This window comes from Typopeltis vanoorti, chromosome 11 (assembly GCF_054136105.1).
Source record: "Typopeltis vanoorti isolate ZY-2024b chromosome 11, IOZ_Tvanoo_1.0, whole genome shotgun sequence".
NCBI lineage: Eukaryota > Metazoa > Arthropoda > Arachnida > Uropygi > Thelyphonidae > Typopeltis > Typopeltis vanoorti.
The window spans coordinates 75,095,554-75,122,883 of NC_143559.1; the positions used below are offsets into that span (position 1 = coordinate 75,095,554).

General features: G+C 36.2%; 1 protein-coding gene across 3 annotated transcripts in view; it reads left to right on the plus strand.

The window, feature by feature from the left end:
* LOC150101749 (corrinoid adenosyltransferase MMAB-like) overlaps positions 1-27,330 on the plus strand; it is a 134,352-nt gene that overhangs the window by 52,619 nt on the left and 54,403 nt on the right. Inside the window, exons 5-7 of one of the 3 annotated variants that reach the window (XR_016549092.1) lie at positions 6,766-6,863; positions 11,137-11,191; positions 18,393-18,457. Coding sequence is in view for 2 of the 3 variants with exons in the window: in XM_090401059.1 (XP_090257185.1) it covers positions 6,766-6,863; positions 11,137-11,191; positions 17,381-17,418 (191 nt within the window). In the remaining variant the exon portion in view is untranslated. Of the gene's footprint in view, positions 1-6,765; positions 6,864-11,136; positions 11,192-17,380; positions 17,534-18,392; positions 18,458-27,330 lie in introns of those variants that run through there. The other 2 variants (XM_090401059.1, XM_090401058.1) reach the window with 2 other exon arrangements.

The following is a 27,330-nucleotide window of genomic DNA, read 5'->3' on the forward strand; positions in this document are numbered from 1 at the left end:
TGGTGAAGATTTGGATGGAGATATTCAGTTGTTTGCAGATGATGCAAAGTTGGGACGAACCATGAAGAGCATAGAGAAGATGTTGTGGCCTTACAAGAAGACTTGAATAAATTGAGTGGGCACGAGAATGGGGATGCGAGTTCAATGTTGCAAAATGTAAGGTTTTAAAATTTTGAAAACAAATTTTCCAAAACAAAGATGGGATACAGAATTTATGCTTGGTGAAAATATATTGTCGGAGGTGGAGGAAATAAGAGATAAGAGGGTGATAGTGGATAAGGATCTGAAATTTAGGTGACACATAGCCACAATTGCGAAGACAACACAAAGACTTCTGGAAATGATGTGGAGGACACTGACTTGTAGAAGTAGGGAGATTCTTGTTTCATTTTATAAGGCTTTGATTAGGACACACATGGACTATTATGCCCAGATTTGGTCACCTGGTTTTCAGAAGGATGAAGAGATGTTGGAAAGGGTTCAGAGGTGACTGACTAAGATAGTTTCTAAACTCTGGAATGTCGAGTATGAGGAAATATTGAGAAGATGCAATTTGCAGAGTCTGGTGTACAGGAGGAAGCGGGGAGATATGATAGAGACCTACAAGTTAGTAAGAGGTTGTTATAGGATCAATGTTGGAGGAGTAGTTTGTAATTGGATTGGAATGCCTTTCCTGAGAGTATAGTGTCTGCAGAGAATTTGAGTGTGTTTAAAATACTGTATGACGAGCTGTATGTATGTATGTATGATAAATGGACCTCCCAGATAAGTTTTTGACTCCATGGGATCCTGGGTAATAATAATAATAATATTTTCAGCAACTGAAAATTTGAAGGATGTTAAGACAAATGTTTTTAGTTAGATACTGTGTTTTAGTTGGCACTGCTATGAAACTGTTACTGGCATGCATGTAGTATAGTGTTTGTAGGAGAGGGGGAGGGGATGTGTTTTTCATTGTGAGGGATCCTTCCAGTTGTTTTTAATTACACAAATTGTTGCTAAATAGACTGTAAATATCTCTACTCGATTTAGTGATAAAATAAAACTTGTTTTTCTTGATTCTGCAATATAGTGTTTATTGGAGATGGAATGTTTCCAGTTTTCTAAAAGAACTGATAGTAAGTTTAAAAAAAAAAATATTCCTTTATTCAGGAATAAAATCCTTTATTATAAAAAGTAAATTGAATCCATTGTTCTTCAACAAAATACTAGAAATTGTGAAATATCTATTATTGATAAGATGGAAGAGCTTCTGGCAAAAAATATATATATGTGTGTGTGTGTGTGTGTAAATGAATGTAGGATCTGCAAAAGGATAGATAATTCCATTAGTGAAATTATATATATATATATATATATATATCATATTACTATTTAAAAAGTGTATACTGATCATCCATGAATAAAATAAAATTCTTAGAACAAGCAAAATATAAAGAAAACATAAAAATAAATACAAAGTCAAATCACTTGTCAAATTTTATAAGATGATTTTGCTACTCCATCTCACACACACATTAGGGTGATCTGAAAAGTTCTATGCCTCAACCATAGATGGCAACACTATTGGCAAGACTTTTTTATTCTAAGTTGGTACATCTGTCATAAGCATCCATGTGAAATTGCTAGTCAATCTATCAAGTAGTTTGTTTTAACTGCCGTGTGAAGCAAAAGTTTTGTCTGTATCTCTTGAAATGCCTCACCAGCCTTGAAGATGATCCACGTGAAGGACGTCCAAAAAAGTGAACAACACCAGAAATCATTGATCAAGTGCACGATATGGTATTGGATAACCAGCGAGTCAAAGTGCATGAAATTGCGGAGACTATAGGCATTTTAAAAGAACGTGTAGGATATATCTTGCATGAAGAATTGCAAATGAAAAAGCTTTGCGCAAGACGGGTGCCATGCTTGCTCACAGCAGATCAAAAATGCACTCTCATGAAAATCTTTGAACAGTGCTTGGAGCAATTTAACAAGAATAAAACTGATTTTGTGTGTTGATTTATTACTATGGATGAGACTTGGATTCACCATTAAACACCAGATTCCAAACAACAGTCAAAACAATGGACAGAAGCAGGTTGTTCAGCGCCAAAGAAGACAAAGTCGGTTCTTTCAGCAGGAAAGGTCATGGCATTGGTGTTTTGCGATGCTAAATTTTGTTGAAAAGGGTGAAACAATAACCAGGGAATATTATTCTGATCTTTTAACCAGACTAGATGGAAAAATTCATGAGAAAAGACCTGGTTTGCAGAAAAAAATCATATTTCATCAGGACAATGCACCTGCCTACAAAGGTGTTTTGGCAATGCAAAAATTAAAGGATCTCCACTATGAATTGTTGGAACATCCACCCTATTCCCCAGATTTGGCTCCCTCTGACTTCTGTCTCTTCCCAAAACTAAAACTCTTCCTCGCTGGGCAGTGTTTTTCTTCGAATCAAGAGGTGATTGCAGCTGTAGAGGGGTATTTTGTAGATCTTACTGAGAACCGCTATAGGGACGCGATAATGGTGCTGGAGCATCGCTGGAATAAATGTATTAGTCTTAAGGGAGATTATGTTGAAAAATAAAAATAATTTTGGAATTATAAATTCATTTTTTCATTGTTAGGCCGAGAACTTTTCATTCCACCCTCATATATTCCTGCCACACCTACAGTTATTTACTTGTAGCTATTTACTGGGCTACCAAATGTATACAACCACTGTTAATTATTGGTTAGTCATTTATATTTTGCAAACAGATTTCTTTCACTCTCCTCATAAGTTTTTTTTTTTTTTAATTATTCGATCATTATATCTAGAATTTATAGGATCACTTGTTATCCTATAAACTCCACCCAGCAACTTATAGGATATGCACATAATATCACAAATGTCAATTATTATTAATTCATTCCACTAATGAAAGTGTTTTTATTCATTCCTGTTCTTTATATCCTTCATATTTCCAATTCTCACATGGCTCATTAATGATTGTTCACAAATTTGCACCTTTTAGTAATTCAGATATACCAGCCAAATATAGCAATTATCCATAATTGTTTTCTAATATATCTTAAAATAACCATGAGTTTCACCCCCCCCCAACTCCTGCATACAGATTTGGTGCAGTCAAAAAACCCTCCATTGATATACAAGGACAAAATTGCTCCAAGGCACTGTGTTTTCACTTGTTCTACCAGATGGTTAAGGTAGCAACGGTGAGAGAGTCCATCACCCTAATGTGAATGTTAACATCCTTTCAGTGTTTCCTGTATTCCCATCCCTGATGAAGCAGTGGTGTGTTTGGTTAGAAGTGTGTCTATGTGTTTGTTTGTGTATTTTTTTTTTTTTTTTTGTTAGTAATTATTTTACCATATTTGTTAAGATTAGATTGGTTTAACAAATTTGCCTGCTTGATTCCAAGAAAATTCTTTCTAGATTATATTGTTGCAGTGAAGCATAGTATTTTTTTTTCCTTTTGATTTTGTGCAAGATATCCAAAGCATGGTCAGCTAGACCAGACTGACATAGTTATGATGGCGTATATATTGTGTTCTTTTTGGCAGATTTTGAAAGAAATAAATCTTCCAGTTTGACCATAGTAAGATAATTTGTAAGAACAAGAAACCTTGGAAACACTTAACACACATGGTTGTGTTAAACTTCCCAAGATTTGGGAAACTTGGGCCTTCTGCTTAATAGCTAAGGCTAGCCAATAGCACCCATAGAGCATGCCCCTCATGGGACTCTAGACTTTTAGTCTAATTTTTTCCCCCACTTATTGTTTTGAGTGTTTTTGTATGTGCTTTACAATTTTAAGATTGGATCCCTAATGATGTCTCTGTGACAGAGATGAAAAATAGGATTCATGAACTTATATTTTGTTTTTATTTCTCTCTCTCTCTCTTTCTTTCTTTCCTGTCTGTAAATTTTTTCATTTACATTTCATTAATTGTAGTAATGAGTTTAAACCAGCACATAAGTTTAAATACCAGACTGCTATGAGAAATATTGTATGGCTTCTGTATATAATCCTCTGACTATTATATGATTATATTTCCTCTTACATTTTATTTTATTCGAATGAGCAGCTTCCATTCTTTCATCTTATTTTCTGTCAGCATTCCATGGACATACTTTATCTTGCTTTAGTAGAAAAGGTTCTAAGGATATTCATCTATGAACCCCTTGTTCATTGCACAGAGGAAAAATAACTCCATACTTCCTTTATTCCTGCATGCAAACATCTTTCTTATTAGTGCAGTTGTCATTTGTCTTATCCTTAATTGTTTTGCAATATATTCTGTGAACTCTACTATCTTCTACTGTCACTTTAGACAGTATCTGACATGCAATCTCAGCTTCTCACAGTACCAAAACATTCAAGTATCCTGAAGAGGTACCATATCAGAATGAATCTTATTTGGTATTTTCCAACTATAAATCATCGGTATACATTTGTATTATTCAATTCACTTTCTTTTCAATTTCCTAAAAACAGAACCATTTGCACTTCAGTTTCTGCCTTATTCTTTTTTCATGAGACATTCTTCTACTGAACTAGCTTCTATTGTTTCTCCACTTTCATTTTTGTCTATAACAGCACGAGCAACTGCTAGTTACCATCCATACAGAGTTCAGCTTCAAATATGCCAAACTAAATTCTTGTGCTCCTCTTCTTTTCCATCTACTGCTGTCACTTGAAGCACCTTTCTCACAATTTTCCACGGACAATACCTTATAGCTTCTGGTATTTTATAGAAAATACCAGAGATTCTGTTTTCTTCTTAATCACTTGTCCACACATAGCATTGACATTCTGTAAGTCTTTGTTCTCTAAGACACTGCTTCCATATATTATCCTTTGATGTTTAATCCACTCTACTCTTCAGGACAGCAGCTGATTATTTTCTTCATCTACCTTATGTAATAATATGCCATATGATGATCTATTAATTGCTTTTACTAATTTCAGGACTCACTCACTGTGTACATCTTTCTCATTCAGAATAACTGTCATATAAGTAAGTGAGTACACTTAAAATGTGTATGGAGGGAGCGATATCCAGGAAAAGGAAAGTCACTAGTTGAGTGCCTCAGGGGTTTGTTTTGGGGCCATTACTGTTTAACTTATATGTTAATGATATAGGTGAAGATTTGGATGGAGATATTCAGTTGTTTGCAGATGATGCAAAGTTGGGATGAACCATGAAGTGTAGTGAAGATGTTGTGGCCTTACAGGAAGACTTGAATAGATTGAGTGATTGGGCACGGAAATGGGGATGTGAATTCAATGTTGCAAAATATAAGGTTTTAAAATTTGGAAAACAAAGATGGGATGCAGAATTTATGCTTGATGAGAATATTGTTGAAGGTAGAGGAAATAAGAGATCTGGGGGTGATAGTGGATAAGGATCTAAAATTTAAGGGACACATCGCCAAAATTGTGAAGACAGCACAAAGGCTTCTGGGAATGATGAGGACATTGACATGTAGAAGTAGGGAGATTCTTGTTCCATTGTATAAGGCTTTGATTAGGCCACACATGGACTATTGTGCCCAGATTTGGTCATCTGGTTTTCAAAAGGATGAAGAGATGTTGGAAAGGGCCCCAAAGGCGATTGACTAAGGTAGTTTCTGACCTCTGGAATGTCAAGTATGAGCAAAGCTTGAGAAGATGTAATTTGCAGAGTCTGGTGAACAGGAAGAAGAGGGTAAGGGGTTGTTATAGGATCGATAGAGACCTACAAGTTGGTAAGGGGTTGTTATAGGATCAATGCTGGAGAAGTTCTACCAAAAATAGTGGGAGATGGGGGAGAACCAGAGGTTATTCCTGGAAACTGTATAAAGAGGGTATGAGTAGGGGAGTGAGAGGCAGGTTTTTTTTCATGCAGAGTTGTAAATGATTGGAATGCCTTGCCTGAGAGTGTGGTGTCTGCAATGAGTTTGAATGTGTTCAAGGCACGGTATGATGAGCTGTGTGTATGATAAAAGGACCTCCCAGATGAGTCTTTGACTCCATGAGGTCTTGGGGTAATAATAATAATAATAAATGTGAAGGAAGGCATAATTATCAAACACCTTTGATGTGGACATTTGCTAACAAACTTCCTCCCACATTAGCCAATTACATTGCAATGAAATGATTGAGTTTCTACCCAAACGTTGCTCTAAAACTAGCACTTGAAGAGTAATGTTTATGCATACCTTGTGTGTGTTTTCGCATAGATTAAGATTTCATTTCTAGGCTTCCATGCCTGTATTTGAACTGATGTAAATTATTAATGTTCACTGAATTTTAAATACAAATTATATTTAATTTATCTTTGGTTTTAAGTACCACATTCAACTAACTTAATTTTCAACTAATATAATAATAATTCAACAAAATTAATTCTTAATACACACAGCTCATCATACCATGCCTTAAACACTTTCAAATTCTCTGCAGATATCACATTCTCAGACAATCAATTCAAATCATTCACAACTCTCCATGCAATAAATCTGCTTCTCACTCCCTGCTACTTAGTGTACACATTAAGTGAAAGAGTTCAGTTAATGTGTACACTAAGACAAAAATAAATGAATTGAGAGTATTTTGCTAAAATATGTTAAAAATTCCTTAAAGAATATTTAATACTAATTAACATTCATTGCATTAATCTTTTGCATTATCTTTTGATACATCAGTGATAAAAATGGCTGTATCTATTGCTTGCAGTCTTACAGAACTTGTTTACATAATCTGAAAAAACAGACATCTTCTTTTCTAGAAAGGACAGAATTTTGTGAAGAATATGTTAAAGAACTTGAACAGTGGATAGATAATCATTCTGTTCAGCTTCCTCCTTTATCCAACTTTATTCTTCCTGTAAGTTTAACTTTTGCTTATTAATTTTTTTTTTAATGCTTCAGTATATGTGATATGAAATATGACTTAATTTTCCCTCAATCCTTATTCCACAAAGAAATTATGATTCAGCTGCTGATTCAACAGACTCGTGGATAAAGTTAGGTATTGGCAGTTATTCATATGAAGTTCTATGTTATAATTCACAATATCAAAAGAATAAAATGAGATTAATAGAGTATGGCAAATGCTTATATTCTTAAGGGGAACCCCTGGTATGAAACACTGACTTTTCCTGTGATTGTTATGAATAAAAATTAAAACATAAATGATATATATTCAGACATACCTTGGGATAGCTCTTCATGTTCTTGTCTTGTTAACATTAACATTTCTTGGAACATAAATTTTGATGAGACATCGTTGCTATAAAATAGTATAAAATCATAAACCAAACCCATAAAAAAATAATAAATAGAAGAGAAAATTAACAGTACTGTAGAATAAATTAAGATTAAAAATCTAAAAATTTTAAACCAGAAGGGAAATAAAGTAAAGATTAAAAATTATTATTATCCTAAGACCCCATGGAGTCAGACTCATCTAGGAGATCCCTTTTGTCATGCAAACAGCTCATCATACCATGCATTCAAATTCTCTGCAGATACCATGCCCTCAGGCAGTGCATTTCAATCATTCACAACTCTCCATGCAAGAAACCTCTCTTGCTCATACCTCCTCCTTTATACAGCTTCCAAGGGGTGACCTCTGGAAGCTGTATAAGGAGGGGTCTCTCCCACCATTTTATGAAAAAACCTTTACAATGTTAATCCCATAACAATCCCTTACCAACTTGTATGTTTCTATCATGTTACCCCTATTCCTCCTATCCATTAAGCTCTGCAAATTGCATAAATTCAACCTTTCTTCATATTCAACACAGAGATTAGAAACTATTTTGGTCAATCCCCTCTGGATCCTCTCCAACATCTCTTCATCCTTTTGAAAACCTGGTGGCCAAATCTGTGCATGGTAGTCCATATGTGGCCTAATCAGAGCTTGTTGGCCAAGTGGTTACCGTATCCACTCCACAGCCAAAAGGCTGAGGGTTTGAATCCCGCCATAGGCATGGATGTTTGTGATTGTCTGTGAAAATAATAGTGGTGATGGTGGACAGTAGATGGCATTGGTGTAGATGAGGCGGTTTGTGGATGAGGTTGAGTGGTGGAGACAGAGTTGTAGAGTAGGTACCCTCCCTCGATGAGTCTTAGGACTCCCTGGAGGTGTTATGTAATAATAATAATAATTATACAATAGAACCAGAATCTCCATAATTCTATAAGTCAGTGTCCTCTGCATCATTGCCAGAATTCGTTGTGCTGTCCTCACAATTTTGACAATATGTCCTGTGAATTTTTGATCCTTATCCACCATTACCCCAAGATTTCTTATTTCCTCTACCTCCAACAATATAACCCCCACAGGAATAAATTCTACATCCCATCTTTGTTTTTCCAAATTTTAAAACCTTACATTTCGCAACATTGAACTGGTATTCCCACTTCCATGCTCATCCACTCAGTCTATTCAAGTCTTCCTGTAAGGATAAAACATCTCTACTCCTCATAGTTCATCCCAACTTTGCATCATCTGCAAACTGTATATCCCCCACTTAAACCTTCCTAATATATTAACATACATGTTAAACAGCAGTGATCCTAAAGCAGACCTCTGATGTACAACACTAATGACTTTCCTCTTGTGGGATATTGCTCCCCCATACACAACTTCAGCACAGGTCAGAAGGGTAACAAGTGTGGTAAGAAAAGCAAAAAAAAAAAAGGATTATGAAAGAACGGCCATGCAGGCTAAAGAGAATCCCAAACAGTTTTTTCGATATGTTGCAAGTAAAAGAAAAAACGTATATGGCAGAATGATTTTAAAGAATGCTGATGGTAGGAGGTAACCGAATCAGTTGATATAGTTGAATTACTGAGCGAGCACTTTGCAAGAATATATCATCTGGTGACATTGCAGAAATGAACGAACCAATAGATTATATGGGAATAGTGGTGAATGAAGTGGAGGTGAGTAGTCTATTGCAAAATCTCAATGTCAATACATCTGTTGGATTGGATGGTATACCAGCTCTTGTCGTATGTGAAGCAGCTAAAGAATTGTCAGTACCCTTGACCATTTTGTTTAATTTGAGTCTCGGGTCTAGGTTAGTCCCGAGGGGGTGGAAAGAGAAGAAAATAGTTCCACTGCATAAAGGAGGTTCCAAGACTGCTGTTGTAAATTACCGACCGATTAGCATATCAGGAATCATTGTCAAGGTCTTGGAGAAATTAGTCAAGAGAAGAATACAGGATTGGATAGATGAAAATGGGATACTGTATGGGGGACAACATGGTTTTGTGAAGGGTAGATCATGCCTCAGTAACTTGCTCACATTTTATACCACAGTGACAGCTGAACTGGATAAGGGTAATGGGTTTACAATGATTCTATTGGACCTTGCCAAGGCCTTTGACAGGATACCACATGGAATTCTAATCAGTAAACTGGAGCAGATGGAGATGGATATAGGGTTGGTGAGATGGATAGGAGGGGGGGGGTTGATGGAGAGATACCAGAGAGTGGTTTATTCAGGAGTTGAGTCCAAAAGACGGCTTGTGACTAGTGGTATGCCGCAGGATTCTGTTCTTGGACCACAACTTTTCAATTTGTTCATTAACGATATAGGAAAGATCTGAGAGGACGTGTTCACTTATTTGCTGATGATGCAAAGTTGGATAGAGTAATTGTGAGTGCACAGGATGTCAAAATTTTGGAAGATGATTTGGTTAGTTTGGAGGACTCGGCTAAGGAAAATGGATGTCAATTTAATATGGCAAAGTGTAAGGTTATGCATTTTGGGGTGAAAAGATTAGCAGCAGTATATCACATTGGTGGAACCGTACTCCAGGAGATTGATGACGCCAGGGATTTGGCAGTGTTAGTGGATAGGGAGTTGACGTTTAGGGGGCACATCGCAAAAGTGGCTAAATCAGCTCATCAAATCACTTGGCTTCTGAAAAAATACTTTAACAAGCAGAGACAAACAAGTTATTGTTCCTCTGTATCGAGCCTTGAAGAAAACCCCATCTAGACTACTGTGCCCAGATATGGGCGTCAGGGTTTCTTCTTTATGGGGAGGAGGTGGAGAGGATCCAGAAACAAGTGACCAAGATGATAGCAGGTCTGTGGAATGAACCTTATGAGAACAGATTGAAGATTTGTGGGTTGCAAAAATTGGTTGATAGGCGGAAAAGGGGTGATATGATTGAGACATTCAAATTACCAAAGGTTTTTATAAGATTAATCTAGAAGATATTTTTCAGATAGGACTGGTGGTGGGAGGACTAGGGTCTATACGTGGAAGCCAGGCAAGAATGTGGTTATCAGGGGTGTTAGAGCTAGGTTTTTTACTTAGAGAGTGGTGAATGAGTGGAAGAAGCTGCCAGAGTCTGTTGTGGATGCTATGACTGTGAATGAGTTCAAGGCGAGGTATGATAGATACTTTGTGAAGGTCGAATAGTTGTTCTTGACATGATGTTAGAGCCTCCCTCGATGAGTCTGTCCAGTGCCAGCGCTAAAGTCTTTGCCGTCCGCATGTAATTTCTATCTAAGCGTCCCTATAACTATCCGGGCATGTGTGGTTCTTTTATGATAATAAAAATTTAAATTATTTGAAATTTCTTAAATAAATTTTGACAGAACAGCCACATGTTGGTTCGCTAAATGTAACGAGCAGGGGAGTGTTGACTAGGCAGTATAATCGTTAAAAACCCGAATATTCAAAAAATTCTCAAAATTTAAAGCAAATTTTGATAAAGCCACTTCACTTTAATCGTTGAATATAATATTACAGGAATTATAGCCTTCTCACCGACCCGAATCGCTAACAAAATTAAAATGATTTTAATAATTTTTATAAGTGGAACTATCTTTTAGGAAAATAAAAGGAACTCAAGATAGATGAGAAAATAAGAAAAGAATTCAGAAATAATTAGAACATTTAATATAAGTATTCAAAAATAAAATCTTCACAGAATAACAGAAAATAAATTAAATTACATTGATAAATAAATATACTTGAAATTTTTTAAATTAAAATTTTAGGGTTTTTGATTTCATATTCACAAAATTAGAAATAATGGTCTTAACGTCTAATTCCACACATATATCATTTTCAATAGCTATTAACGCCAAACTAACAAGCCTAATTTGTGACATATTTGTTCTTAAGTAGGTTTTAATCAATTTCAACTTGGCAAAGGAACATTCTCCACTCGCTACACTAACAGGTAAGGTTAATAGTATTCTTAAAAGAATTGAAAAGTTAGGGAAAGATAAATTATTGGACACAATAAAATTAAGAATATCGAAAAAGTTTTGAATATTTAAATTATCCTTCCGAAAAATATCCCGGAAAGCACATAACTCATCATATAGTTCTATTGCATTTACGTCTTTATTGTTGCCGTCCTTCAAAAGAATCTCTAAATCCTCGCAATTTTTTCGTAGATCTTCATTGTTAATTTGTAGTAATCTATACGAGAAATTGAAATTATCATAATATGTTTTTAGTTGTTCAAAACGTTCTATTAACGAACACATTGCAACGTCTAGAAGTGTATAAACGTCTAGAATTAGAATGAACACATTCATTCTAATTTATCTTCTGCCGATTGTGGTATTTCGTTATGATGCTCATAGTCAAATTATCATGTCTTCTTTCGTCTTTGAACTTCCTTACGTTTTAAATTCTTGTTCTCCATCCACCTCTTCACTCAGTTCTTTTGCCATTTTTAGAACTTCTTTAAAATTTGTATCTGATCGATACTCTTGTAAGAATATTTTTAAGTTTTCGATAGATTCTAAAGCAAGTGTAATGTTCATATTTTTGTCTTGAAGCAGTTTGCTCACAGTGTTTATTCTGTTAAATCATGTCAAGTTATAAGATTGCAAATAAATTTATAGTCCTTTATTGCACATAACGTTTGTGCTTCATGCTGAGTTTATTAAAATTTTCATTATTTAAAATTTCAAAAAGTGCATCATAAATTTCTCCTGACTGATATCGTAGAGAGTAGATTGCATTAATTTTACTTTCCCATCACGTTTCTGATGGCTGTTTCAATGTTAAATTTTTTACGAACTTTAAAAGGATTGTCCAATGTTTGTAAGAGAATGAAAAGAAATTGTATATTTCTTGAATAATGGCAAAGAAACTAATTGTATCTGCATTCACTTTGGCTGCATCATTAATGATTAAATTTAGAGTATGTCAGCACATGGCACGTAAAAAGCTCGAGGATTTTGGTTCAAAAGCAAATTTTGGACCCATATTTTTTCCCTTTCATATTTTGCCCCATAGTCATACCCTTGACCTCGCATGTCTTCAATGGGAATGTTCCGTTTTTCCAGTTGTTCCATTATTGTTGCACATAAACCACGTCCTGTGGAATCTGATATATTTGGAAAACCTAAAAAGTTTTCCCTGATCTTGACAATTCCATTGTCACAGGAAACAAAGCGAATAATAATGGTCATTTGTTCTGTTTTACTTGCATCAGGTGGGCAGTCTAAAATTATGGAATAATATTTAGATTTTCGAATTGATACTAAAACTGTATCCCTGATTGCATTACTTAAAGTTTTCAATATTTCATTTTGACTGTCTTTACTCAAATAGTGTACGCTATTGTTTCATTGTGGTGTACTTTCAACATGATTTTCCCTAACAGTATCAAACTTCGCGAACAGTTCGACTAATTTTAAAAAATTGCCATTTTTCCTTTCATATAATTTATCAGGTGATCTGCGAAAAGCTAAATTTTGGCTACCAAGGAATTTTATAATTTCAATCAAGTGTTCTAAAATACTCGTCCAATGTTTCTTTTCCATTTCATACATGCTTTGAGTGTGGCAATCAATTGTAGTTTTGTTTTTTAAATTTTTATGAAGTTCCTTCCATTTTAAGAAATTTTTCATGTGAGTTAAACTAGTCTCATGTCCATGCAAAGTTGTACTTACATTTCTCCAATCGTTATAACCGTGTACAAGACTGGTTGATTCAGTAGGTGTGAAAAGTTTGCAACAAAAGCAAAAAACAAAATTTAAAGTTTCGGAATAAATGAGCCATGTTCTTGGCACGTGCTGCCCGTTTTCCATTGTTCTATTATAATAGGTGTCTCCAAATTTACAACCATATGTATCTCTGGGATATATTATATTTTCCTTTTGAACAAACCCCATTTCAATTAAAACAACTCGTAATTTTTCATTAATATTTTCCCTTTCACCTGGATCTTCAAAATTTACAGAGACTAACAATGTGTTAGTTTCCTGATCAACTACAACTAAATCATCTCCTAACTGTTTTTCACTTAAATCATGCATCTTGTTATCTTGTTCAATAGTTGCAATAGTACTTTCATACAAACTGGATGATGTGCATGGTTCGTTAACTCTGATTTCTGATGTATCGAATTGGTTACAAGCTGCATCAGAATATTTTAATATTTTATCAAATTTATTAAGAGCTCCAGTTTGTTTCTTAATATCTGCTTCTTTCGCAGCATACAATTTTGTGCACCAGATAACTTTTTTTTAAATTTTTGATTCCATTTCTATTTTATACCCACAAGAAATTATTACACAACACAACACAACACGAAGAAGAAATAATAGTCCGCACTGCGTTACTGTCAGTAGCCTACTGGGATGCGTACCATATGACTGGTTTACCTAGCAACAAATGTTTTGTACGAAAATTTGTTTCTGCGCATGTTCACCATTTCACTTCAGATAGACTGCAGTAGACACAACATTCTGCAGGCAAGTGTCTGTTCTCGCTGCAAAATTGTAAGCATCCGGCTGATCAAAGAGGCGGCAATATACAATTTTTTAAAATTTTTATTTGGTGTATCTGCCGTTATTTATTTTAATATTGATCATTCTAAGAATTTTTTTGTTTTCATGATAAAAATTTTGTTTCATTAAAAATGAACTTATGAACCATGCCCCCTTCATAGCGGCACCTGCATGCCCGCTTCCGCCTGCCCTGAGTCTGTCGACTACTTGGAGTTGCCTGAAATAATAATAATAATAATAATAACTTGTTGATATCTGTCAGACAGCCAATCTCCAATCCAATGCACTAGTCTAACACCCAATACACATTCTGGTACATTCCTCCAAAATACACAGTGATTACACTGGCCAACAAAAAAAAAATTTTTTTTCTGCTGATTATGATCTGACACTTGTTTTTTTACTAATTTCGTTGCGCTGATTTCAAATATCAAACCCATTTTTCTATCACGTCAGGTTTTTCCTCAATGGCATTTTCTTTTTGCTAATTTGTAAGTTTTTGATAGTTTTAAGGAGGCAGTACTATTTAGTGGATCAAAAAAATCGATTTTTTAATATTATTTTCTGAAAGTATGTACTTTTAAAAATCTGTTCCTAACTTTTTATCAAAAAATTCGAAAAATTCCCTAAGATATAGCCTATTATTCAAAGCGGTGCACAGATCAGAATCGGAGCGCTCACCGCTCTCTCGCTCGTTAGTAAACGAATAAATGCGTTAGAACCTGCTACGGCACGTACTGGCGCTTTGAATGCAAGAGAGGCCGATAACCGACCTAATACATTTAGGTGATGAAAAGTAGGCGATGACAACTGCCTAAATTACAGTCTGATACTGCTTTCATTAAATACTCCTTGACCACTTACCTTGCAGTTTCATATACCATAGCACTGCTGCAAGCTGCCTCCTGAGTTCATTATAATCACCAACTTTTATAGTTCCACCCATACTCCTTAATTGAAAATTCCACATGCTTAGCCACTTCCCAGATGGCATAATCACTGTTGCCTGTCTGAGGCAAAGTGGTTAGCAATTAGCAGTGTTGGATCTGATGATGTCATTAGATCCAGTATCCCTTCTGTCACATGTTGTTTAAGGTAATTCTCTGAGTAGGTTGCATAATTCGATTTCCTTCCCTCCATTTGCCTTTTACTTCCCATCCTCATAGTTGAAGTCCCCGTAATGATTGCTTGTTCTGGATTTATTGTGCTAATTTGCCGATGCATGTCCTCGACATCTCATTTTGTATCCCTGGCCAATGAGCTGTATATGCTGATTTCCTTAAATTAAGGAACAAAGAGAAAATAAATAACTAAAAATCTGTGTTCTGAACTTTTATGACATTTGGTGAAAAGCAGTATGATATGAGATGTGAAAGAAATGCCCACAAAAATTGTGAATAAATAGTTTAATTTAGTAATAAATGGATACATGAAGACAATGGTCCAAAACAAGAGGTCAAAATGAGATTGTCAAAGTACCTCAATAAGGAATGTGGTGGCCCCTCACAGCAATACAGTACTCAAAGGATGTTTCATACTGTTTATGATGGTGTGTCTAGGAGCTCAGTTGGTAATAACCATTGCTCCTGCAAAGTTTTCTTAAGTCCCTCAAGGTTTTGGGAAAGGGGATTGAGAGCATTTCTGCTGTTAGATTCTGAATGGAGCACTTCTTGACAAGTTATTCATTCAGGAATCTACCATGAAAGTTTAACAGAAAAATAAAAAAAAATTCATAATACCTGCTTACCAGCGGAAGGTGAGAAACACGTAAGTTGTTGTATGTGAAAGTGTATATCAGTATGTGTATTGTATTGGAAATATTTATTGTCAGACGGAAAGCTAAGATCGGGTATTATGTCAGATTAGCACTACATGTAAAGGAAACATTAGCTAATTTTGTCTTATTAAGCTACCAAAATATCGTAAGTTGCCAGACAGACAATGACAAGCAGATCAAAGGTCACATCTGGGCCGCACGTGCCCACTATAATGCCGAAGGCTGCAGCTTATGGGGAAGCTGACGTAAGCGCACTTTCCTCGAAAACAACACCTAGTAGCAAGGGGGAAAGCAAAGGATCACCTAAGGGCGATGCAAGTTAAGGATCGTATGGAAAAAGAATATAGAGAAAGAGGGCACTGAAAAAGAATATATAAGGCAATACGCGCCAAGTTGCAAGCCTCGCCTTTTTTCTCTTTCCAGGATTTTGATATCGAGGACTCTCGACGAGTGATCGGAGATAGGAAGAGCCAGGGTGCTATGTCGTTGGACAGCAGGCCGTATTCCTAAATCACTGAGAAGTATTCTGCGGAGAGCCGTACGAGAATTAATAGCTCATGCAGAATCGTGCCAGCTGCTGGATGACCCACCCAAGGGAGCGGAGAAAGTCCGTAGTTCCAGTCATAATCAGATTGTGTCCAGTAGCAGTGACAGGAACAGGAACAACTTAGTTGCAAGACCTGACCCAGTATAGCCAAGACGTAGGACGACCCGGGCAACACGTGGTAGTTAATAGACCTTCGGAAGGACTTGGTAATGTAGAGATCTTTTGTTTTATGTCTTGGAATTGTTAGAAGATAGAACTTGTGTCTTGATAAAGCAAATGAGGACATTTAGAGAACTTTGATAGGATAAAGTAATTAATACAGCCAATTCTATTAGACAAAGAATTGTATAGGATGAATCTCTAACTTGTATATGATTGAAGTAGTGAGTACCTTTTTGTTAAGTAGAACAAATTTATTAAAAGAAAGAAATGAGTTGTGAATTATCTGTTTTAGAGTAACGTGAATGAAAGAATTTAATTTGAATTTGACATTTTTTTGTTTTCCATTGGTATTATATGATTTAGCATGTCAGCTTATGTAAGAGAGTTTGATTAGTATTGACCTGTTTGTCTTGCTTAGCATAAGACATTCACTTAGCTAGGAACTTAGAAGTCTTAATAATTTGATGCATAATTTAATGTACTTGTCTTCTGGTATCAATAAACATGTTTTGTTACTTAAACCTGAGTCATGCCACCACTTGTGAAAATAGAACCAATAGCTGGAAGGCATTTAGATAAATATATGTTTGAAATTTGATCTTAGGTCACGACTGCAAGGTACCAAGATCTATATACTCGATTGTGAATTATTTCCCTGAACTAGAATTATCTTCTTGTTATGGGAAACTGGCTGGTGCAGTTAAAATATAAATTTGCCAGTTTCTAAAAAGGAAATATTCCTGGGAGCCAAACAAGGTTATATAAAGGGTAAAATATGAAGATAGAAACCATTTCATAACATTACCTAGAGCCCCCCCCCTCCCCTCCAGATATGCACAATAGAATTAAGGTCAGTAGAACTGGTTGGCCAGTCTATACATACAATAGTCTTGAAGATATTGGCCCATGAGTTTTGCTCGATGAGGACATGCCATATAATATCAGAGCACTACCAAGAAACAATGAATTTAAAGTAATACCACCTTTAAAAATTTAACTAAACACAGCATTACACACTCAAATATCTCGCATTAATTTAAACTAATGTAAATTAAAACTATATTATATACTAAATCTAAAATAAATTAGTAAAACTGATTAAAAACAAATTATAAATCATCTTTGTTACAGAGACACTTTATGAAATCTTCCATGTGCCACATCAGTGAATGTCAACTTATTGCAAGAACTATAAAAGAAAAGAAGAATGGCTTACTCATAATGCTATCTATCTTGATAAGTCTGATACTTTAATTACAAAATGAAACATGATGATAAATATTTTTCTGCTAAAATTATCATTAGTTGTTTTCAGCATGGAGAAATGATATCTAAATTTGAACAATTCAGTACTTTTTAGGATGAAACAGTTGCATTTATATTTTATTAATTTTATATTTTAAAATTATAAAAATTCAGAATGTTACATTTGACAATGGAGAAGTGAAAATGAAATTGTTCAACTCAAAACTAAAGTTTCAATATATGATTTTTTAAAATCTTATGTTGAAAAGTCAACCTCAAAGTAGGTAATCAAATAAATGTTTATAAAGAAAACTCTTTACAAATATACCCATTGCTTTGTCAAATCTCTATCTCTCTCTCACAGGCAGAATTTCCTGTGTAAATTCTGCATACCTAAAGTTAGTGATAATCTATTTTGAGCATAATGATCAACTTTGATGCTTCCTTTTTTTGTAACCTTATACTTAGGTGAAACTTGTTAAGAATCATTCTCCCAGAAATATGGTACAATTATTTACTTGTGCCATCCACTTAGAATATTTCATATAGCAAAGTCAATATTAATCTTTGCATGAAACACTAAGTAGTGAGCTGCTTCAGTTCCATCTCATTTAAATCACAAGTCTAGTTTCATTGCATTGACAATGTTTTTCCATTGCTCAAGCAGCTTGAAAGATTTCCTCCTACATTTCAGCACCAAAAATTCCAGAATTTAATTACCCTCAAATGTTAAAACTTGTCTTTTCCTAGTCACTAAAGACTTCCTCATTCAGTTTATAGGGAAAAAAATCTGTATATTCTAGAATCACCAACATAGAAACATGGTATGATTAAAATGAGTCTTAAATTTGAATAAATAAGGTGCAATGTATAATTAACACTGAATTTTTGTTTTTAGAGTGGAGGACAAACTAGTGCATCTTTACACTTTGCTAGGGCTATTTCTCGTCGAGCTGAAAGAAGGTAAATGTTTTGTAGCTGCCATTTATATTTGTGATCCATTATATATATTATTGTATAATTGTTTTTAGCATATATAGTGTTTTATAACATATTTTTGTTAAGATACTACAATAATAAATATAGTTTAAAATGGTGCCAAAAACGCACACAAGAAACATAATGCTAAAAAGACCAGCGGAGTTGAGAACAAGAAGGCCTGCTCCACTAAGAAGGTTATTGGAAATATTGGGGAGGTTATTGAAAATGAATTAACTTCTAGCAAAATTAAAGCAAATTATCAGAGAGAGAGAGAGAGAGAGATGACATGGGGATTAAAGAAAGTTGAGAGGGATTTAAATGAACATAGGGAGGAAAAGAAAATTAAGCAGTAAAATAAGAAACAACAAAGCATGGAATCAGGTAAGTCAGTAAGTAACGAAAATCAGAAAAGAAGGATATTATTTGTTATGGTGACTATGATAAAACATGCTGTTGATGATTGGATTATATTATTACTATTACCCAAAACCCCATGGAGTCAAAGACATCTAGGAGGTCCTTTTATCATACACACAGCTCATCATACCATGCTATAAACACACTCAAATTCTCTGAAGACACCACACTCTCAGGCAAGGCATTGAAATCATTCACAACTCTGCATGAAAAAAAACCTGCTTCTCACTCCCCTACTCACACCCTCTTTATACAGTTTCCAGGGATGACCTCTGGTTCTCCCCTGATCTCCCACTATTTTCTGTAGAACCTCTCCAGCATTGATCCTATAACAACCCCTTAATAACTTGTAGGTCTCTATCATATCTCCCCTCCTCTTCCTCCTGTCCACCAGACTCTGCAAGTTGCATCTTCTCAATCTTTCCTCATACTCGAATTCCAGAGGTTAGAAACTACCGTAGTCAGTGCAGTAATCTATCAACATCTCTTCATCCTTTTGAAAACCAGGTGATCAAATCTGGACACAATACTCCATGTGTGGCCTAATCAAAGCCTTATACAATGGAGCAAGAATCTCCCTGCTTCAAGTCAGCGTCCTCTGCATCATTCCCAGAAGCTTTTGTGTTGTCTTCACAATTTTGGTAGTGTTTACCCTAAATTTCAGATCCTTATCCAATATTACTCCCAGATCTCTTATTTCCTCCACCTCCGACAATATATCCTGACCAAGCATAAATTCTGCATTCCATTTTTGTTTTCCAAATTTTAAAACCTTTCATTTTGCAACATTGAACTCATATCCCCATTCCCGTGCCCAATCATTCAATTTATTCACGTCTTCATGTAAGGCCACAACATCTTCTCTACTCTTTGTGGTTTGTCCCAACTTTGCATCATCTGCAAATAACTGAATGTCTCCATCCAAATCTTCACCAATATCATTAATATATAAGTTAAACAGCAATGGCGCTAAAACAGACCCCTTAGGCACACCACTAGTAACTTTCCTTTTCCAGGATATCGCTCCCCTATACACAACTTGTTGATACCTATCAGATAGCCAGTCTCCAATCCAATGCACCAATCTAATATCCAACCCCATCCACTACAGTTTGACTGTCAACTTATCGTGCAGTAATCTATCAAAAGCCTTTGCAAAATCTAAGTATATTACTGTGTATCCTTCTCCTCTGTCCATGGAAGCAGTCACCTTAGTGTAATAAGTAAGTTGGTTACTAAAACATGACCTCCCTTGAGCAAATCTTTAGCATGCTGTCAATCAAAGATAATACCATTGTTGTCAACCCAATTTTCGATCCTAGTTCTCACAAGCTTCTCCAACAACTACCTGACACACAGATAGGCCTATAGTTTGATGCTTGAGTTCTATCACCTCCTTTATGAAGTGGTACATTCCTTCAGAATACGTGGTGATATATTATCAAATCTCATAGCCTTATTTACATCTAGTTTGCTCAACTCCCCATACACCTCTTTGCTCACTTACAGTCAGGCTCTCTTCCCCATCATCGACTGCTCTCAATCTCTCTCTTTCTCCATGAAGTCACATCACAAGATTGAAAGACCTTTATGAATTGCTCATTAAGTATCTCCGCCACACCTTCTGCAACAGCTGTCTTTATACCATTTTCTCCAATCAATGTCATCCTTCCATAATCATCTTTCTTTTGCTGGCTACATATCGAAAGAATTCCTTAGAATTCTTTTTGTCTTCATTAGCTAACTGCTGTTCATACCTCTCTTTAGCTACCCCCCCTTCACCATCCAAGTCAAACTTGGTTGTAAACTTGGTTATAATCTTGAGTTTTCTAGGAGCAAAAATTTTAAATATAACACAAGCAATTCAAAAACAGAAAAGAAAAGTAAATGAGGTGGTAGTTGTAGTAGGTACTAATGACTTAACTAGTGATAAGTTTAGTATGAGAGAGGACATGAAAGGGTTGTTGGAAGAGGCAAGAGTAAAAAAGTGAAAATAGTATATTACCTCGATATGATAAAAATGAATTAAGAAGAAGGGCTATGATGGCAAATGATTCAATGCATAGTCTGTGTAGAAGGAATGGATGAGAGTTTTTGGATGTGTGGTGTTGAGTGTGAGGGGAAATTAGCCTTGTATAAGAGGGATGGTCAACACCTGAATGCATTTGGTATCAGGAGTCTTGAAAAACTAATAACTAGTATGAGAGACCTAACAGAGTCAGGGTAACTGAATTATAATGGGAGGAATGGTGAGAATATGGGTGTAAGAGCAACAATGTTATATAATTGTGCTAATAACGGGAATGGACATTATCATGGAAATGATTACGAGAAGGGCACAATTTCAACTTTGTTTTTGTAAAGTTCATCCAACTGTGTCATACAGATTGTAGTAAAGAGCATATAAAAGAACATGCAGGTAGATTATTATGTCTATACGTGAATGCTAGGAGTATCAGAAACAAAGGGGTAGAGTTTGTTGCCTTAGTCAATATGTTGAGATCTTAGATTGTAAGCATTAGTGAGACCTGGCTATCAGAATCAGACATACTAAGTGGTATCGAGTGTAAAGGATACAGTATTTTTTTGGAAGAATAGACAAGATAGGAGAGGAGGGGGGGGGGAATGCTGCTAATAATATTGGATGACTTGAATCCAGTTAGTGTTGAGACCTATAATTGTAGTACTAGTAACAGTATTTCATGTGGCAGTGAATTTGAAGCCATCTGGTGGAAGGTGGAACCTAACATGATCAATCACACAGTGGGGTGTTGTTACAGACCTGGTGAATTGGTTGCTAGTGATGAAGAAATGCATCACCATATAGACGACAATGGGTTTTAAAAAAGAATAATTATAATGGGAGACTTCAATTATTTAAACACTGATTGGATAGCAGTAAAATCTCATGAGAAAAATGAATTTATCGAGCTGTTGTGAGACTTCCTCAAGCAGCATGTGGCAGAAGGAACTCGAGGTCAAAGAGTGTTAGATTTGATTATAGTGTCAGAAGGTGTTTCAGTTAAAGACCTAACTATTCTTCCTCTGGTTGGTGACAGTGATCATGCAGTAACTCACTTGGGAAGTGACTAAGTTTATGAATGTTCCATGCTGAACTACAAAGCAGGAAATTATGACCCACTGAGGAGTATACTAAGTTCAGTGGAATGGTGGAGTGCAATTCTAGCTCGCCTCCTCGTGGTACAACCTTGGTCACGCTAAAGAGCTAGAGCAACTGGCGGCCACACTATTGCGCAATCATACAATCTCCTGACCATACTTACACATGGAAATTCAAAACCATCACAATGGTTCTTCCCAGAACCAGATGACAAGGAATATCGGACATAGTATCCATATCTACCAGTTAAATGTTGAGGGTATTACTGCATCAAAGTGTCACAGTCTTTCTAAACTCCTATGAGATGAAAATATCAATCTACTTCTTATTCAAGAATCACATATTGAATCTGAAGACAAAGTTAAATCTAGAGCAACAATCCCTGGTTACGATATTCTTGGAATAACTTATAGTTATTACTATGGCAACATAGCATATGTCTGAATTGATATTGAGAATGCTGTGCTGATGACCTCTTCTATTGATGACGAAATCCATAAGATTGCTGTTAGAATAGCAGACATTACGATTGTGAATGTGTATAAACCACCTGCAACCGCTTGGTCGAATGATGTTTTACAGACATACCTCAATTCAACAGTGTACTCTGGAGACTTCAACAGTCACCATACTTCTTGGAAATATGACTGGAATGATCAAAATGGGGAAACATTAACAGAATGGTCGGACCTACATCATCTCCACTTGGTTTTTGATACCAAGGAAAAAGGCACCTTTAGATCAAGAGTTTGGAATAAGGAATGTAACCCTGATTTGACATTTGTCGCCACTGATAGTGAAAATCAACCTTTACAGGTCTCCAGAGGTATTCTCGATGTTTTTCCAAATAGTCAACACCATCCCATCTTAATGGAATTAGGCACTCAAATTCCCGTGATAACATCATTTCCTAGACCAAGATGGAATTTTCAAAAAGCTGACTGGGAAAATTTTACTGCGGACCTAGATGCATGTCTTAGAAGAATTCCCGCAACCCCAAAAATTATACACAATTCACTGGAGTAGCCATAGCGGTAGCAAAAAGATACATCCCTCGAGGCTATCAAAAAGAATATGTGCCTGAATGGACTAATGAAAGTGAATCCCTGTATTGGGAATTCCTTGAGAGTAAGGATCCTGAAATAGGAGAAGAACTGCGTCATAGTCTCAGTGCTACTCGTAGGGAAAAGTGGATCCAATTAACTGAGAACATAGACTTCAAACACTCTAGCAGAAAGGCCTGGTCACTATTCAAGAAGCTCAGCCCAAGCCCTTTTGTACCAAAGAAATCTTCATCTGTTAACCCAAATCGGATCGCTGCTCGTATTGTTTTGCTTTCTAGAACCCCTATAGATAAAGAACATACTAGAGAGGTAAAACGTGAACTAAAGGCTATGAAGGCTGGAACTCAAAAGAACCTACAATTCTCCTTGCCTTTTTCTTGTGAGGAAATATCCTTTGCGCCTCAAAACATCAAAACAGGGAAGTCTCCTGGATTCGATAATATACATAATAAATTCCTGATACATTGTGGACCTTATGCTAGACTGTGGTTGGCCAAATTCTTTAGCGACATACTTGAAAGTGGTTGCATCCCGAGATAATTTAAAAGGACAAAAATCATCGCTATGTTAAAACCTGGTAAGCCAGCAGACAGAAGTGAAAGCTATTGCCCCATAGCCCTTTTTAAGTGCTTTTTAAGATTTTGAATTGGGAAAATTTTGGAATGCATTCCAATAGAACAAGCATGGTTCAGAAGAGATCGTAGCTGCACAGATCAGGTCCTTAGCTTAACAACTTACATTGAAGCAAAGTTTCAAAGGTGTTTGAAGACTACTGCAGTCTTTGTTGAATTGACAGCGGCCTATGATACTGTCTGGAGGGAGGGACTCATATACAAATTCCTTAAGGTCATCCCATGTAAAACACTGCGGAACCTCGTAAACAGATTATCGTGATCGATATTTCAGGGTAGTAAATGGGGGAAGTATCAGTAAACAGAGAGTGCTTATAAATGGGCTATCATAGGGCTCGGTGCTAGCATCACTGCTAGCACTTAACATCGCAGACATCCCTGAAACAGTTAGCAGAAAGTTTGCTTATGCAGATGATTTAGCTTTGGTGATCAGTGACAAATCCGTAGAAAGAAATAAAGAAATATTGATGAATGATATGTCGGCCTTATGGCAGTTCTATAAAAAAAAAATGGAGATTAACACCAAATTCTGGTAAAACTGAATGTTCTTGTTTTCACCTTAATAATAGACTTGCAAATCAAAAACCAGAGATATATGTTGATGGGCACATTAATCTCATTTAATCTGACACCTAAATACTTCTGGATAACCTTGGATAGAACTCTGTCATATAAACAACATATGATTAATATCACTGCTAAAGTACATGGTAGAAATAATATACTCCAGAAGCTCTGCGGTACTACATGGGGCTCAAGTACCACAACCCTACAGTGCAGCAGAGTGTGACACCCCTGTTTGGCTTAATAGCCACCATGTCAGCAAATTCCCACTCTGAGCCATATTTCTCCTCCAGAATTGCGACAGCAGGAAACTTTGCTTCATGAATATAAAAAAAATCTTAAATAACCAAAACCTCCCAATACATGAGTTTATTCCAAATGGTTTATCTGACAGATTAAAATCCAGAAGACCTGCCATTAGGACCACCTGTAATCTTTTCAGTCAGAATGTCAGCTTGATGAATAGGTGGGACACACTGTGGACTCAAGCAGTATCACCTGAAGTCCATAGCTACATAAATATTCTTCAAAAACCATCTGGATTTGACCTGCCCAGGAGCATATGGAAAGCTGCTAATAGGATCCGTACAGGTCATGGTGTATATGGAGACTTATTATCAAAGGTGGGGAAAGATACCAAATCCCCACTGCCCTTGTGGAGCCGAGACCCAAACCATCTGTCATATTATTATTATTACCCCAAGACCTCATGGAGTCAAAGACTCATCTAGGAGATCCTTTTATCTCTCTCTCTCTCTCTCTCTCTCTCTCTCACACACACACACACACACACACAGCTCATCATACTGCTGTTTAATTTGTTCATAAATGATATAGGAAATGATCTGAGAGGAACAGTTCATTTGTTTGCGGATGATGCGAAGTTGGGTAGGGCAATAGTGAATGCAGATGACGTCAAAATTTTGCAGGATGATTTGGATAGATTGGAGGTCTGGGCTAAGGAGAATTGATGTCAGTTTAATGTGGCAAAATGTAAGGTTATGCATTTTGGGGTGAAAAGATTGGCGGCAGTTTACTGCATTGGTGGAACCGTGCTCCAGGAAATTGATGAGGCACGAGATTTAGGAGTGTTGGTAGATAAGGAATTGAAATTTAGGGGACACATTGCAAAAGTGACCAAAACAGCTCATCAAATCACTTGGTTGCTGAAGAATACGATGACAAGCAGAGACAAGCAGGTTATTGTTCCTCTGTATCGAGCCTTGATAAGACCCCATCTAGACTACTGTGCTCAGATTTGGTCACCTAGGTTTCTTCTTGATGGGGAGGAGGTGGAGAGGATCCAGAGGCGAGTGACCAAGATGATAGCAGGTCTGTGGAATGAACCGTATGAGAACAGGTTGAGGATTTGTGGGTTGCAAAAATTGGTTGATAGGCAGAGGAGGGGAGATATGATTGAGACATTCAAATTACTGAAGGGTTTCTATAAAATTAATTCAGAAGATATTTTTGAGAACAGGGCTGGTTGTGGGAGGACTAGGGGACATCCATGGAAACTGGGCAAAAGTGTGGTTAGTAAAGGTGTTAGAGCTGGGTTCTTTACTTTTAGAGTAGTGAATGAGTGGAATGCGCTCCCTGAGTCTGTGGTGGATGCTGTGACAGTGAATGAGTTTAAGGCGAGGTATGATAGATACTGTATGAATGTCAAATAGTTGTGATGAATATGATTTGGGGCCTCCCTCGATGAGTCCAATGACTCCCTGGAGTTGCCCGTAATAATAGTAATAATAATAATAGTAATAATACTGTGCCTTGAACACATTCAAACTCGTTGCAGACACCACAATCTCAGACAAGTCATTCCAATCATTTACAACTCTGCACGGAAAAAACCTGCCTCTCACTCCCTACTCACACCCTCTTTATACAGTTTCCAGGGATGACCTCTGGTTCTCCCCTGATTTCCCACTATTTTCTGTAGAACCTCTCCAGCATTGATCCTATAACAACCCCTTAATAACTTGTAGGTCTCTATCATATCTCCTCTCCTCTTCCTCCTGTCCACCAGACTCTGCAAATTACATCTTCTCAGTCTTTCCTCATACTTGACATTCCAGAGGTCAGAATAATCAATGTCCATGTGTGGCCTAATCAAAGCCTTATACAATGGAACAAGAATCTCCCTACTTCTACACATCGGTGTCCTCCGCATTATTCTCAGAAGCCTTTGTGTTGTCTTCACAATTTTGGCTATGTGTCCCCTAAATTTCAGATCCTTATCCACTATCATCCCCAGATCTCTTATTTCTTCCACCTCCAAAGTTCAGGAATGTGAGTTAACGGCATATCCGGGCAAACTAAAGGACATTTTTGACCTATCCCAGAGGCGATCATTTGGATTAAAAATCTAAATGTAAAAATATGACTGAATTTTTGTTTGATGCTTGTCATATATTTAATGCCTGTATTTTATCTGTTTGTCTGTTTTATTTTATATTTATAATTTTATATATTTGTATTTTATCCATATTCATATGTATTTCATGTTATTCCCTTTTAACCATGTGTATATGCTATACGATAAATAAATAGTGGAATGGTATTGGTTGATGGATGAGAAGAATATCAACAGTGCATAGGAAGCGTTTTAAAAAAAAATATTTAAATGATGCAATATCAGAATTTGAGAGTTTAAAGAATAAATAGGATAGGAGTCAAACCGATGTGTAATCTTAATAAGCAAGAGATTCGTAAGAAACAGATGATATGGAAGGGATACTGTGTGCATAAGGATGATGTCTGTTATGAAAATTATAAGCAACAGACTGGAATAGCTTTCTGAACTGTTGTACAGAAAGCTAAGTCTGAGTATGAAAAGAAACTGGCTCTGCAAGCTAAATACAACCCACAAGAATTCTATCAATATGCTGCAAGTAAAGAAAGAATGAATATGAAAGAATAACTTGTGAATGCAAAGGGTGTGAGGGTGACAGATGCAGAAGAGATTCAATTAAGTGCCCATTCTGCTAAAAGCTATCAACCTAGTGTATGCAACATTGAGTTCACTGCTACTTCTTCACTGAATGAAGAAACTCA